The sequence below is a fragment of the Lycium barbarum genome, chromosome 4, assembly GCF_019175385.1.
Source record: "Lycium barbarum isolate Lr01 chromosome 4, ASM1917538v2, whole genome shotgun sequence".
Lineage (NCBI taxonomy): Eukaryota > Viridiplantae > Streptophyta > Magnoliopsida > Solanales > Solanaceae > Lycium > Lycium barbarum.
The window spans coordinates 14,813,899-14,831,178 of NC_083340.1; the positions used below are offsets into that span (position 1 = coordinate 14,813,899).

The 17,280-nt window shown below is 32.6% G+C and overlaps 1 protein-coding gene across 1 annotated transcript; it reads right to left on the reverse strand.

Annotated features, from left to right (window-relative positions):
- Nucleotides 1-4,775: 4,775 nt before the first annotated feature.
- LOC132637188 (uncharacterized) lies at nt 4,776-17,216 on the reverse strand. Its single transcript, XM_060354319.1, has 5 exons — nt 17,091-17,216; nt 6,155-6,214; nt 5,624-5,854; nt 5,277-5,547; nt 4,776-4,966 (listed from the first exon to the last, which is right to left on the reverse strand). Exons 1-5 carry the CDS (start codon nt 17,214-17,216, stop codon nt 4,776-4,778), a joined length of 879 nt encoding a protein of 292 aa, XP_060210302.1.
- Nucleotides 17,217-17,280: the final 64 nt, after the last annotated feature.

A 17,280-nucleotide genomic window follows, 5' to 3' on the forward strand; every position in this document is an offset into this window, starting at 1 on the left:
TTGATGATTACAGTAGAGGGACTTGGAGCTTTTTATTATCCACTAAAAGTAATGCCTTCATAATTTTACAGGATTTTCTAAATATGGTTGAAAGACAATTTCATGTGAAAGTGAAAGTAATCAGATGAGATAATGCCTTAGAATTAGGAAAAAGTGAGGCAGGTTTGAAATTTTTTAGTTCAAAAGGGATCATTTATCAGACTTCTTGTGTGGCTACCCCACAACAAAATGGAATAGTTGAAAGGAAACATAGGTACTTACTTGAAATAGCTAGGGCATTGTTATTCCAGTCTCAAATTCCTATTTCCTACTGGGGGGAGTGTATTCTCACTGCTACATACTTGATTAACAGATTATCATCTAAGGTACTCTATGGAAAAACACCTTATGAGATTATTTTTGGTAAAGCTCCCACTTACCAACATTTAAGGTGTTTTGGTTGCCTCAGTTATGCCAACACTTTGGCCCATGAGAGAGATAAATTTCAGCCTAGGGCCAAGAGATGTGTGTTTCTAGGGTACCCTAATGATCAGAAATGGTACAAGTTACTGGATTTAGATACTAAAAGAGTGTTTGTATCTAGAGATGTTCATTTTTATGAATCAGTTTTTCCTTTTGTTACTGATCAATCTTCTTTGTTTTCAAAATATCCTACTTCCTCCATTACTGATCAACATTTTTTTCCCTCATCTTCACATCCCTCAACAAAATGATTTACCCAACTCTACTTCTCTATATCAATCATACTCAGATACAGATTTACCTAGCATCCCTGTTCCTATTTCTTCTGAATCACCTACTGTTTCCAACAATCACTCTCCTTCTCACTCACCACATCAAGTACCTTCACCTATATCTCCTGTTGCTGATGTTAGGAGGTTAACTAGATCTAACAAAGGTGTAACGCCTACACACTTTCAAGATTTTTATTGTAATTCCATCTTTCTTAGCAACATCACTGAATCATGTTTTGACACTCCTTCCACACCTACCATACTATGTTTTCATGCCCTCTCTGTTCCTAATCAACTACTCTTACAATCAGTTTCTAGCATCATTGAACCTACAAGTTATACTCAGGCCTCTACTCATCCAGGGTGGAGGAAGGCTATGGAAGATAAGATTGCTGCTTTACAAGCTAATAACACTTGGGATGTTGGAGAGTTACCAACTGATAGAAAAGCTTTGCCTTCTAAATGGGTTTACAAAGTAAAGCAATATGCTGATGGTACTTTAGAAAGACTAAAGGCCAGGTTGGTTATTAGAGGTGATATATAAAAAGAGGGAGTAGATTTCAATGAAACATTTTCCCTAGTGGTCAAGATGACCACAATCAGATGTTTAATTTCCATTACAGCTAAGAAAGGATGGGACATTTCTCAGTTTGATGTGAATAATGCTTTCTTGCAAAGAGATTTGCAATAAGAGGTTTATATGAAGTTTCCTACAGGTCTCAGTCCAACTAGACCTAATTTAGTTTGCAAACTCAGGAAATATTTCTATGGACTCAAGTAAGCATCTAGGCAGTGGTATGCCAGGCTTGCAGGAGCCCTCAATTTCAAGGGGTTTACTGCATCACTCAATGATTACTCACTGTTCTTTAAACAAACTGGGAACACTATAGCTATTGTTGCAGTCTACGTGGATGATATTCTCATTACTGGTGATGCTTACACATAAATTACATCTCTCAAAACATTTCTACATTCAGAATTCAAGATCAAAGATCTTGGTCCTTTACACTATTTCCTTGGTATGGAAGTTCTAAGAGAGGATCAAGGAATTGTTATTAGTCAAAGGAAGTATACCTCTGATTTGCTTTCGGAATTTAATGTCTCTCATCTTCACTCAGTCTCTTCTTCTCTCGACCCTACAGTCAAATTAGTAGCAGATTCAGACTCATATATGGAGGATCCCACATTATACATGCACATTATTGGTAGACTAAACTACTTAACACACACAAGACCAGATCTTTGCCATTATGTGTTAATTCTATGTCAGTTTATGCACAAACCAACTATTGTTCACTATGATGCAACATTAAGGGTTGTTCGTTACCTGAAGCAGTATCCCAGTCAAGGTCTTTTCATGTCTTTATCTCCTTTCTTTGCACTCAACGCCTTTTGTGATGCCGACTGGGCGTCATGTCGTGATTCTCGATGATCTATTAGCGGATTTTTTTGTAAGTTTGGGTGGATCTCCCATTTCTTGGAAATCCAAGAAGCAGATCTCTATTTCTCTCTCATCGGCTGAAGCTGAATATCGGTCTATGCGTCGATTGGTTGCTGAGTTGACTTGGTTGGCTCGCTTATTGACAAATATGTCAGTTCCCCCACAGTTGCCCGTTTCGGTGCACTCTGATAGCCAAGCAGCGATACATATCGCTTGTAATCCTGTATTTCACGAGCGGACGAAGCACGTCGAGATCGACTGCCACTTCGTCCGGCAACAGTACCTCTCCGGGGTTATTTCTCTCTCATTTGTACCATCGAAGGACCAACTCGCCGATATCTTCACCAAATCCCTTTCTGGGCCAGTTCACCATGGATTTCTTTGCAAATTGAGGCTCACTACGCTCCCTTCCACCTTGAGGGGGGGGGGGGGGGGGTTGGAATGGATTTGCCATCGTCTTCTTCTTTTGATTCAAGTTCACAAAGAAGAAACCCTAAGAACAAAGAGGAAGTACAAGCTACTTTGACTTCGACCAGTTCGAAGTCTGTGTTTGAGAAAGAGATAACAAAAGGAAAATGGGCCAAAGGTGTTGTATCGGAAGATAAATCAAACTTGGATCATTTAGTGGATTTGGGCCACCCAGACCATTCAGTGAATTTGGGCTGCTCAGACCAAGACACAAATACAAGAGATAACTTTGGCCCATCTGAATAAGTATACAGCTGTGTATTCAACAGCTGTGTGTACAGCTGTATACCTTCTTAGAACCTTCTTAGCATATTTTAGGAATATTATTTCAGATAGAATTAGTTAGGAATGAACCAATAATATTTAGACAAATTGTATAGGAATTTAGATTTTTTTTTTTTTTTACAATTCTCATGTACATGTATAAATACACTGTATGCGATACACATAATATACAAGAAAGGAAAATTTTCTATACTGTTCTTAGTATTCTTACAATATTATATTAACTTTAATATACCATATGAATATGGTACATGCTCTTAGGATGTTAAATCTTTGATTGAAAAACATAATGTTTAAATCTAGAAGTCTAGAACCACAGTAACTAACTTTTTGAAAAAAATAATAATAAATGAATACAAACTCAGACAGGTTACGTTGGTTGTTTGGACTTCATTAATAAAACCCACACACTCTGTTAGGCCAGGTCTTTTAAAAATACTAATGTATTACGTGATGGATCTTGAATTTTTATACTCCAAGTAGCATCGAGTTTTTATTAGCTTAAAAAGTAGGTTAAAGACAGATTTATTGATGTGGAAATTTAAACCAATAACAAAAAAATTATGTCAAGTGTATTGGGAAGGTGTATTGGGAAGGTTATATTTTCAGCCTTCACTACTAAAAAAACAGGATTTTCTGACAAAAAAAAAATGGCAATTTCCGACCTCATGAGGTCGGTTTTGGGCAAAAAATGACCTCAAAATCAGGTCGGAAAATAGTGGGTCGGAATTATTACCGACCTCATGAGGTCGGTAATGTTTTTTTAGTCGGGTATTAATTAAATAAAATACCAACCTCATTAGGTCGGTAAATTATATTAATAATATAATGATACGAGTTTACCAACGAGGAGGTCATTTATATGAATATATGATATATTGTTTTAGATAATTTTCCATTTCTAGATAATTTTGCAGAAAACCGACCTCATGAGGTCGGTAATTTGCAATTTCTGGGAATATTTTGCATAAAACCGACCTCTTGAGGCCGGTTAATTTGCAATTTCTGGGAATATTATGCATAAAACCGACCTCATGAGGTCGGTAATTTGCAATTTCTTGGAAAATTTTGCAGAAAACCGACCTCATGAGGTCGGTATTCTGCAAAAAAATTGGTAGGATCCAACTACTATTCCAGCCGCCCCCCTGTCAAGATGAAACAATTTTATATTCAACTAAAACCGGCTCAAATAGCTGCCAACAATTCACCAAAGTACTGAAAAACATTAAACATTAAGCTACTTCAACAAACACATATATTACAACCAATAATGCGTCAAATTCAATTCGAAACTACTTCAAAGTTGAATCAAAACGTCATTCAAACATTCCGAAGAGACATTAAGCTACTTCAACATTCGCAAACATCTACACAACATTAAACTACTTCACAACCTTTGCAAACATCCACAAAACATTAAACTAGTAGATCTACACTAAGTTAGTCTACAACATTAGACTACTTCACCCCTCTCAAACATCCACAAAACAGTTACACAATCCACAAATCCATTCTTCGGGTTCTTCACTGTTTTTTTTTTCTTTTTCTTCTTCTTCTTCTTCACATGAGTGATTCTGAATGTCTCATATTGAGGCAATATCCTCCCTTGTTTGAGTTCCTGCAAAAAGAATAATTGAGTAATTAATAAAGAAAATGAAATAAATTGATTATGCTATAATAGGACTTAAGGAGCTGCGCAGAAGGAATCAGGATAGATATTGTGTGTGTGAGTGTTAAAGAGAGGGACAAACAACCTGGTCACTGAAGCTTGAATTGCGTGACATAACAACAGTCTGCATTTCCCATCACTCGTCTCAAGCACATTTCCAGCATGTTAGAATACTATGTCAGGAACATCTATCTGCAACCATGCTCCTAATTCTGGAAGCTTGGATACGCTTCTTAGCATTGCAATTTATGCCACCATGCTCATTGCAACTGCTACTGCAGCTACAATCATCTGAGGCACGGCTGTCAATTGCTTTTATTTTAGCAAGGCATTTGCCTGTCAAAATGTTGCTGATATTGATCGATCTTGCTGTCAAACCAAATAAGTCATTTCAGAGATCTATAAACAAGCATAGAACATAAAAAATAAATCAAGATGCAAACATCAAAATCTACTCAATCGCCCTACTCCCAACCATTAGGTCATGACCACATCATTTGCTTCGTTTTTAAGCTTGCCAATGCAAGTGAAGGCAATATTTTTAAGAGAATAAATTGACAGACATATACATGGCATATCAGCTCCGATCATATTTATGATGATATAATCTCACATCCAAGGTCTATTATGCTTTTCAGACATCAAGAACGACTATTAAGAAATTCTCGTACTGACGTACCAGTTGCTTCTGATAAGGGATCATCAGAATCAGCTTTGCAATAGGAAATAATAAGGTCCTGATCACTAGTAATATAAATGTTGTTTGTATTGCAGTCAGGGTGCCATAATAGGTGATCCTCAAATGAAGTCACAAGCTCTCCACGGAAGTTCCAAATAGCTACTGTTCTATTTCTGAAAGTCAAGAATAGCTGATTCTCGTACAGAAATATGAATGCTAATGGGGTCATGAATTCGGCTCTGCTTACTTTTGTCAACTCAGAATTGCGGACCTATTATATTCAACAGCTATAAGATTTGACAATAACGGAAGCTACAAGATATTTTAGAAAGGCGATAGTAACTCACATCAAGAATCTGAAGATTTTCATTCTCTTGTTTGACAAGAAGCTTTTCATTGAACTGTTCAATAAAATCCACCTTCTTGTTTCGGTGAAGCAGATGGTTGAAAGATTTCAGAACAGTACCATCCTCAATAGAGAAAATCTTTAAAGGAACATGGCCACTAGCTTTGGTAAATATTAGCAGCATGATTCCTGGACTGCTAACGGGAAAAGAAAAGAGAACAAAAGTTATGAGTCAAGATAACCAATGCTTGACAAATCAAACTGCTGCAAGTTCATAGAAGTGCATATGATCAAACACAACAGGCCAGATTGCCATTTAGCACATTATTTTATCAACTGAAACCATCCTTTTCAGATCTCAAGACTTAAAAGAGCAGAATTAACAGGATCCAATAGAATCATAACAATAATAGTATTAGCTGAGATAAACAAACACAAATTGTCACCAATATTAGGGCACAAACACACAACCAGAGAAGCCAATTTGGAATAGAGGGAGTAGAACACATGGATCAGAACTACTACTAATTACCTGTTTGTGGCGATTCAAGATGTCTGGATTAACCCCACGATCCAAGAGCACACAAAGCACCTATTCATAATCAAAACCAAGAAGCAATATGGAAATGAGTTATCAAACATCAAGAACCATTAACACCCTCACCTTTTTAAAAAAAAAAAAAAGAACAAGAATGTTAAGACTGCATTTTTTTTTCAAAATTCTCAATATAGTAATGTAATTTTCCATAGCTAAAATCAGCTCTCTCTCAACAAACAACCACAGTTCCACTCTGGTAAAAAAACTCAAATTATGATAAGACAGAAAATATGTAACACCCACAACAAGAAAAACAAACAGACCTTTCAAAAGGGTAAATAAGCAGCCAAGTTAAAACAAAAAATAAAGTAATATAAATCGAGTTACCAGTAAGAAAATAACTTGTAGCTACTCAACACAAGACTAACCTAAACATGCTTATACTTCTACAAATCCAGTGGAAAAAGAGAAAATATTCTTTTGCTTAGTTTAAAAACTAGATGTTTCCATTACCTAAATGCCATAGAGTTACGACTAAATGCTTGTTTGAACAAGATACAGGAGCTGGAAATAAATTACAGCCAAAATTATAACAGTAATCACTGGTCACTAATATTAATTTCGTTTAACTATAACCCAAAAAATAATCAACAAGACCCACAAAAAAAGGGTGCAAAAAACCAACGCACATTAACGTTTCCAGCTATAATCAACCAAATACACTAACCCATAAAACCAAATCAGTGAGAAACTTACCAAAGAAGCAAAAAACTAAATGTGTCTTGATGAACCCTAAACTAGAACCCAAGCAATTAAGAAACATACCTGGAATAGATGGTGGTGGCGACAAAGCCGGATCTGGCTGGCTGGCGGCGGAACTGGCTATCGGCCAAGGTACGACGATGGGGGTGAGGATACGGTGGTGGTGAAAGGAGGAGAGAGAGAGGAGTGGGCGGGGGAGGATGGGGGGGGGGGGGGGGGGAGTGGGGTTTTTAAATTTTGAGTGAAAAGTAAAAATGGGCGTAAAGGAACAAAGGGTTAATAAATTAAGTGATCAGATTTTTATTTTTTTTAATTATATTTATCGACCTCACGAGGTCGGTAACTTAAATAATTATTTTTTGACAAAATATACCGACCTCATGAGGTCGGTATATTTAATAATTTTATTTTTATTTAAAATAATACCGACCTCGTGAGGTCGGTATTCTTTTAAATTAAAAATAAAGTTATAATATTTATCATCAAATAAATTTCCAACCTAGTGAGGTCGGTACATTATTTTTGCAAATTTTGGTATAATATTACCGACCTCATGAGGTCGGTTTATTTTAAAAAAAAATTTAAAAATAAATATTACAACTTTACCGACCTCATGAGGTCGGTTTTTTTTCGACCTCAATTGAGGTCGGTTTTTTGAGGTCGGTAAAACCTGTTTTTTTAGTGGTGCGTTGTGATTTTTCTGTTATATTAATATGAGTATTTTGATTTTTGTGTACCAAAATAAAGTTACATGACTTGGGTGAAAACAAAAATAGTTTAGTGACCATTTATGAAATTTATCTTTCAGGGAATTTTGTATTATCAAGACCTAAAAGAGGAGTGATGTATTCCGATTCACTTGTTTTTAGATTGTAAACTAAAATTTAAACAGAAAACTAAACCAAATTCAAAACAAGAAGGAGATTATAAGACTAAAAGCACAGGATGCTCCAGATCACGTAAAGAGAAGAAACGAAAGAGAATGTTTTTTCTGATTGAGAACCAAGAAATGATATTTCCTCTCTTTTTGTTTGACTCGATTCGAAGTTTAAAAAAGGAAAAAAAAGGCTTTTGACACTTAGTAGGCGTTTGCATAGGCGGATTCATGATTTAAATTTATGGGTTCAACTTTTAAGATTTTTAGCATTGAACCCATTATAATAAAATTATTGGTTCATATCCACTATTTATTGCAATTTTAATAAATGTTTACACATAAATTCATGTTTCGCACCAAATATGTCATACCATTTGCCAGAGGCGGAGTCACGGAATTCTAATTTTTTTACAGTTATTGGGTTCTTAATTAAGAATTTGTACATATTTGACAAAATTTTTAATATAAATATATGGTTTGGACAAAAGCTACTGGATTCGGCCGAACCCACATCCGATGAGCTGGCTCCGCCCCTGCCATTTGCATGACTATTATAAACTTTTGAAACTTGATTTTAAATATGTCATAACTTTTGTGTGAATATTAAAATTTTACATTAAGAGTAAAAAGAAAAGTTAAAAATTAATTATCTTCGAATATAAAATGCATCAAAGTTAAAAATTAATTATTTTCGAATATAAAGTGCATCATTCTTTTTTTAGCAGAATAATAAAGAAATGAAATTCCAACTATAATTTGGAATAGTGGGAATTACTATTAATTGTCAAAGCATGCTATTCATCTTTCTATGATTATCAATATTGACTGGTCTAAGCAAATACTAAAAATTTAATGAAAAAAGTTAAATGATTTTATCTTTTATTAAAACTTGACTTACTCAAGTTACGACTACACTTTTGGCTATTACAAAAACTACTAATTATTTAAAATAGTAAATTTACACTTTAAAAAATAATAATTCCTCCCATCCTTTTCAAATGTTTTTTTAGGTGTGGCATATCCATAATTTTTTAAATAATTACATTAATTAAAGAAATTATTTGATTACACTGCCCTTTATATCCTTCAATAATTGAATATCTTCTTAAAAAATGTTCACATGATTTATTGTAGCAAGAATAAAACAATGTAAAAGAATAAATGCTTTCTTAATTGGAAAAACGCTACTAATTTGATTTTTTTTTAAAGACTAGAAAGTCATTTAAAACGGACGAAAGGGAGTAAACAAGAAGCTTATAAGAGGTAGCGGTCGGCCAAGTGATCCACAACAGGTCCTTCAAACTGTTATTGTAAGTCGTTTTAATTAATTATTTATTTTATACAACAACAACAAACTCAGAGTAATCGCACAAGTAGGATTTGGGGAGGATGTACGAACACTGTACCCCTATCTTTGTGGGTAGAGAGATTGTTTCGGATAGACCCTCTCGACTCCAAAAAAGTGTAAACAAAACAAGATAGAAAGGAAAATCACTACCATAAAATAGCAAGATAAACAAAGCAAATGAAGTAACAGGTAATAGTAAAATTTTAAGAATCGGGTAGTAGTAATAATTGAAGAATAAGATACTATGCAAATATCAGATAAGATTACTAAATAAAGAGAAGATAAGAGGAGGGCCTCTCTCACGTAAAAGTACTACAAGAGTCAACTACTCACTAATCCTTGACCTCCACCTTCCTATCTAGGGTCATGTCCTCAGTAAGCGAAAGATGTGTCATGTCCTGTGTAATCACCTCCCTCCGACTCTTCTTTGACTGACCTCTACCTATTCTAAAACCTGCTATAGCTTAATGCTCACACCTCCTTATTAGTGACTCTGCGCACCTCCTCTTCCCATGTCTGAACCACCTCAGTCTCGTTTCCCTCATTTTGTCCACCACAGAAGCCACTCCCAGCTTGTCTTGTATAACTTCATTCCTAATCCTACCTCTCCTAGTATGTTCTAACATACATCTGAGCATCTTTATCTCCGCTACGTTCATCTTCTGAACGTGTCTACTTGACAAGTCAGCACTCTACCTCATACCATATTGTAGGTGTAGCCACCATTCTGTAAAACTTACCTTTAAGCTTCGGTAACCCACTATTATATTTTAGGTTTCCTCGTGAATTTAACAATTGACATGTTGAAAATCAGGATTAGGAGCCTGTTTGGATGGGCTTAAAAAAAACAGCTTATAAGCCAAAAAAAAAAAAGTTGGAGTAGCCCAACTTATTTTTTTTGGCTTATAAGCTGTTTAAACAGCTTATAAGCTGCTTTATATATGCTAAGTCAAACGGGCCAATTATTTTTTTGGGCTTATTTTAAGCACAAAATGACTTTAAGCCGACCAGCCAAACACTCAAAAAAACTGAAAACAGCAACTTATAAGCCAATCCAAACGGGCTCTATGATAACACGCAACAAAGAATTATATGAATTGAAGACCAAAAAGGCTTATGGAAGCAATAAATGAGTTCCGTTCCAACATTTATTAGAAGAAAGGCCAACCACCAACGCCTTCAATTGTCCTCTTCAACTCATATACGTAGAGGAGTACGTATTTTCTCACATCCTTCTAACTCTCAACCGCATTCTGTTAGCACTACTTTGATCCTTCTTCGGCGTTTTCACATGCAACAACAAATTACTAATCAACTCTCTACGCTATAATCTGTGACTCTCTATTAAATGTTGTAAACAAATGACCGTACGTTTTGCGTAAGGCGTTTTTTGAATGCCAAAATTTTAATTGGAAACAGTGGCATTGCGGCGGTATTTGTTATCAAGCGTGCAACAATTTTTTAGTTATTTGGTAGTATATATGGTTTAGCAAGTTGCAATCATAATTCTTGTAATGAACGGGTTTTGATGAGTTGCAATTTGTAAATTTTCCGTAATAATTAAAACGATGTTATACATCCACTTCATGTCTTTTAAAGTTTTTGTATAACCATTAAATTATATTTAATTGTCCTAATTACTAAAAAGGTTGATCATAACACTTTTGGTCCCTCAATGATATATTATAATTTTAGTCCGTGTGATATCCTGGTAATCATATTTAATCTTTAATTACATTAAATGAGCCCTTTTTAAATCTCTTTGCTGGTGAATATTCACTTATTTCCAAAATTATTAATAATTCTGCCATTTAGTTACCTTCAATTACATGAAATGAGCTTTTTTTACCCCTTTGCTTGTGAATATTCACTTATTTCTAGAATTATCAATCATTCCACTATTTAATTACTCATGTATCATGCTAGGCTTGTAATGTTACTCCATATTTAAATAATATACTTTTAAAAATAATCCAAATATAACATACTTTTACATAAAGAGATTAAAAACACACATTTTAATCAATTAAACGCTAAATATTTTGAGAACATATTACAATTAAGGACCAAACTCATAATTTATCAATAACTCAAGGAGCAAAAATGCTAATTGTCTATTTGTCTAAGTGCTCTTTATCTATCTTTTAAACGTCTGCTTACACTTTAGTAAATAGAATATTCAAGGTGAATTTGGAAAAAAGTAATTAACATTCTTGTTTTTCTAAAGGGTGAATTACGTATATATACATATTAAGGAGAAATATTTACGAAACGTGATGATAGTTTTCTATTTACAAAACATAACATTACAAACCCTATAATAAACATACTTTCTTTTTAGAAAAATTATTTTTTAAAAAATTATTTTTTATTTTTTTTATTTTTTTTTCGCTCAAAAATTTATGTATGAAAGTTGTATGAAATGTGTATGTCTCGCTCAAGGCTTAAAAAGTTCACTCAAAATTTAGTGTATGAAAACTGTATGAAATGTGTATATCTCGTTCAAGGCTTAAAAAATCACTTCAAAATTTTATGTATGAAAACGGTAAGAAATTTGTATCTCACTCAAGGCTTAGACTTTTGACGGGGGCAAATTACATAGGAAAATTCGCTCGTACTCTGTCAAATTTTAGTATATTTTAAGATATCGTCCCACACACATTGGAACCACCTAGGCTACAAATATGTATTGTCTTGGGTACTATTTGAGAGAATCAAATTGATGAAAGGAGAGGTTTTGAAATTATAAATTACTTAAAATAAAATAAACAACTTATTAGAAAATTTAAAAAGAAAAGAGTTGGGAGTCGTTGAATCCACTTGGTACAATTATAATAAAATCTCATTCTAGTAAATTCCACAAAAGAGTAGAAAACTTATTTTACTTGATTTGTGTTATGAGGAATAAAGACCTCTTGCGATTTAAAATCAATAAATTTATTCGAGTTAGTTCCTCCGCGAGAATTAGAACCAAAAGAAATAAAATAGAGACCCCTCAAATCATTAAACTTATTTGAGTCAATCCCTCGGTGAGAATTAGGACCGAAAGAAATAAGATAACAATTTTAAACCAACAAAATTATTTGAATTAATCCCTCCGTGAGAATTAGGATTAAAAGAAGCAAGATCAAAGATTTGAATATCAAGAGATGAAAAAAATTAAAGTAAAGATAATATTATAACATCATACCAAGCTTTTTCAACAATCCCAATAAAAAGAAACTACTCCATTAAGGAGTATGTAAGAAAGAAATTAAAAATAGAAATTAAAAATAAAATACTACTCCTACAAATATAAATAAAAAGAAGAGAAATAGAGCAAAGACTTCTTATTATGTCTTTCTCAAGATTGGATTAGATAATTTCTAAGCAAAGTAATGCCTCTATTTATAGGAAAATATAGTGTCTACCCCTACGAATGCATTCTTTGAAGTAGTGCTCACATCCGTGACCTTACTTGACGGGTGTGAGTATGAAAGTGGCGGTCACACCCGTAGATTTCAACACTTGACCGGTGTGAGTATGAAAGTGATGGTCACACCTGTGGATTATACAAATTCTTTCTTGATGCCAATACTTGACGGGTGTGAGTATGAAAGTGGCGGTCACACCCTTGGATTTTTACACTTGACAGGCGTGAGTATGAAAGTAGCGGTCACATCCGTGGATTTTACAACTTCTTCCAATGTTGTCTTTATGTAATTCCCACATGTGAAATTTCACGATTGTGAACATGGACTTGTGGTTGCACCCATGAAATATTTTCTTATCTCTTTAACATTTGTTTATTTTTTATTCTTCCGAGATAGTGTTCCTACAAGATTCTGTTGGAAAATATGCAAGAATAAGATATAATTATTCATGTTTTATTTTAAAACTTATTTTTTTATGTATAAAATTACATGAATAATTTACACCCATCAACTTTCGCTCACATTTTCGTGTATAAAATTCATGTTAGATTTCTCTAAAATTAATACAACTATAACAACATTGAATACAACTTTGATACAACATTCAAGGCTTAAAATAATCGCTTAAATTTTTGTGTATGAAATGTGTGTATCTTGCACAAGGCTTAAAAAATTCGCTCAAATTTTGTGAATGAAAAACGTATGAAATGTGTATATCTCGATCAAGGCTGAAACATTACACTCAAAATTTTAAGTATGAGAATGGTATGAAATGTGTATATCACGCTCAAGACTTCGAATTTCATTTACATTTTGTGTATGAAAAACTATATTAAAAATTTAGCTTATACAAACATATTTCATATATTTTTCATACAGCTTTCGTACACAAAAATTTGAGGTAATTTTTAAGCCTTTGAGCAATTTTTTTTTAAAATAAATTTTTTAAAAAATATAATTTTTTTTAATTTTAAAATATATTTTTTAAAAATATATTTTTAAAAAATAAATTATTTTCTGAAAATAAAATTAAAAACGAAAAATATATGAAAATCTATCATGTTTCGTAAAATATCGTTATGTTTGTAAATAAGGAAAACTATCGTCACATTTCGTAAATATTTCTCCTTAACATGTATATATATATACGTAGTTTTCCCTTTTCTAAACCGTTACTCCTTTTGTCTCGTTTTAATTGTCGATTTAGGTTAAACAAATTATCCCTCAAGAATTTCAAGACTAAAGTTTACCATTTTTTGCAACTATATCCTTAATTAACATTAATAAAGAAGTAGATCCTTTCAATACTACTCAATTCTCAAAAAGGCATCTAATAAATAGGGATAATTAACTTACGAGAGCGGCTAAACTACCACACCAATTTGGCCTAAATGTGGCCACACCTATGAAAAGACCATCATAACCTTTACATATACAGTTTTGAATTAAGATGAACTTTAGGAGGGAAGGATAGGAATGACATTAACTAAGTACATAAATTATTAAATTTGTATATCCATGCAAATTTACTATGCTACCGTCATTTGAGCCATTGTGGCCAACATCAGTGTGACAGAAAGACCTTTCCGTTAACGAAATTAGTACTCCTACGTTCGCCTTCTACTTGTCCAGTTTGGACTTTGCATATCCTTTAAGAGATAATACTTGATATGAGTATTTTACCACAATACCCATATTAATTGATGTTTAGTCTTAGGTCTTGAACAATAATTAGGGGAATAAGTAATTAATGCTAATAAGGGTGAAACATGAAAAAAATGTTTTCCTCTTGATATGCTAAAAGTAACAAGTAAAAGTGAAATTTAATTTTAGAATATGGACAAGTAAATGTGAACGGAGAAATTAAAGTAGTAAACTATACCACCTTATATTTATTATTTTTCTTAATAAACATGATAAAACTAAAAGAGCAGTTAGGATGAGATTAAAAAAAATGGAATAAATGTTTTGGAAATATAGTTCATCAGAACAATAAATTAAGAGCCTGTTTGGAAAGCCACCTGGTAATTGGAATTGGTGTAATTACTACCCTAGTAATTACACAGCCTTGTAATTACACAGTATTGTAATTACAATGACCTGCTTGTTTGTCATAATGTAATTACAGTGTAATTACAAGTGTGCTGTTTGGTTGCACAAGTGTAATTACACAGTTAGTTTAATTTAAAAATAACATTTGATTATAAAAAATTTAGAATTAATATTTAAAAAATATATGCCTTTATAAATGATATTAAATTAGTTATTTAATAATACATTGTTTCTTGAAAATATGTCAATTAATAATCATATATTTGTAACTAATATTGTAAAAAATAATTTATATATAATTTCAAATTAATAATATTTTTATTTTCATTGATTATAAAACTTAAAAGCATATATTTTTTGTGAGAATATCATGGGATTGGATGTTTGACAAAAAAAAAAGAATATTTATAAATATAATGCCATAACATTATTCAAATGTTTGACAAAATTCTATCAACTGTAAGTGAAAAATAAACAACATGCAATGTGAAATAACAAGTCAATAGTACTAAAGAAAATATTTTTAAAATCGAAAATATAACCTAAATTCAAAATCCAAAAGAAAAAAAATTTAACATAATACTCTTATGTCAAATTCCAACGTTACATAAGTAAGTTTCAATGCAACATAAGTAAATACTCCTATAATTCAAAAGAAAAGGAAAATATAAGTCTATAACCTCATTCACAACGAAATTCTATTTTAATAATGTCACTTATTACATGCCAAGTTTGTTAATGACTTATTCTTTCTAATATTAACAGATGTAGTTTCAAAAATTAGAATATTAACACGGTTATGTTAAATGAATAAAATAAAAAACTAAAAAAAAAACGAGAAATTATATGGAACCACAAGAAGTAAAGGTTGAGAATGAGAAGAAAGGAAATGAAATATAAATACTATAAAAATAAAAATATATTTAAAAAATAAAAATAATTAAAAAGTAAAAATAAAAAAGAGATTAAATAATAGAAATAAAAAATAAATCAGAAAAGAGAAGAAATTAAAATAAAATAAAAAATAAATTAAATAATAGAAATAAAAAATAAATTAAAAAAGAAAAGAAATTAAAATAAAATTAAAAATAAATAAATTAAAAGGTAACCCTGTAATTATAGGGTGTAATTACATCCAATTCTCATCCCCCCCCCCCCCCCCCCCCCCCCCCCTTGAGAATTGGAGAGTGTAATTACACCCTCTCAATTACACTCAATTCCCACCTAACTCAATTACACCCAATTCCCACCTAACTGTGTAATTACCTGGTCAAACAAACAGGCCAAACTGTGTAATTACACCCAATTCCAATTACCTTGGTGGCTTTCCAAACAGGCCCTAAACAAACATGGAAATTTTTTCTGCAGTATACATCTAGCTGTCTAAATGCACGATCGGTAAGCCAATCACAGACATTTAGACACACACATATCATACATTCTAAACGAGTTTGGTGTATCCTGTTCATTAATTATGCCAACTAAGATAGATCGATAGTGTCAAGAGAGGAGGTGTTTAATGCTTCCAGATAATTAAGTACAGAGGGTCCTGATGAACTTTAATTCCTGCGGCAAATTGTTGAGACAAAAGCCCGAATTTCTTTTCTCTTTTTACTTTGTTACAACTCTATGTCAAGTTAACTCCGCCATGTTTTATTCAAGACCACTACATTTATTATTTAGAGTTTTAACTTTATTACAGTTACACTGTAGAATAATATCTGTACTATTAGGTTATCTAAATCGGTCATAAAAAAATGAGATTAGTAAGATGAAAAATAATACAAGTTACCTACTATAACAAGTTAAAAAATAATACTCCCTCTGTATTATTATGTGATTATAATAAATTTATGAAAAGGAAATATTTTTGAAACTTGTAGCTTAAAATATTCCTTAGATATTTATGTGACTATAGATTATTTTATTAAGGATAAATGAAAATGAAAATTAAATTATTTCAAACTATATAAATTAAAGGTATCATTTTATGCAATAAAAAGGAAAGTATCACATAAAATAGGACAAATGAAGTTAAATTAAGCATAATAATTCTCACACTATGAGTTTATATAAGTTTATTGCGGTATAATATCTTGTATAATATCTTTGTATTATTTGATATTATTTGGTAGCATATTTGTAGGGAGATAATTATCATATATTAGTTAGTTTCCTTATTTCTAGGATCTGGAGATATCCTAGGGTTCAATATTGTATCACATGTATATTCTCTCTTGGGGAATGAATGAGGACAAGTCAACATTGTACAGTTTCTACATGGTATCAGGCCAAACGTTTTTTTTTCTCTCCATCATAAATTTCCATGGCTGGTGACGACGTACCTCCTCCACCACCACCCAAAATTGAGTCTAATTCTCCCTATTTTCTCGGTCCTCAAGACCGACCCGGGGACTATATCACGCCTACTCGTTTCAAGGGCGACAATTTTGATGAATGGGCAGCCGACATACAAACGGCGTTGGAGGCACGACGTAAATTTGAGTTCTTGGACGGCACTATCACTGAACCAAAGCCTCCTTGTACAAAGTCCGATTGGACTGCAATTAACACAATGTTAATCTCTTGGATCACAAACACCATTGATGCTGATGTCAAATCTTCCTTGTCAAAATTTAGGGAGGTCAAACCCTTTTGGGATCACCTT

Coding starts and splice junctions, on each gene's coding strand:
- LOC132637188 (XM_060354319.1), bottom strand. CDS start 17,216: ATGGTGTTTGTGATCCAAGAGATTAACATTGTGTTAATTGCAGTCCAA. Junction 6,215..17,090: donor TACGTCGTGCCTCCAACGCC/GTTTGTATGTCG, acceptor GATTATGAATAG/GTGCTTTGTGTGCTCTTGGA. Junction 5,548..5,623: donor AAAATCTTCAGATTCTTGAT/GTGAGTTACTAT, acceptor TGAATATAATAG/GTCCGCAATTCTGAGTTGAC.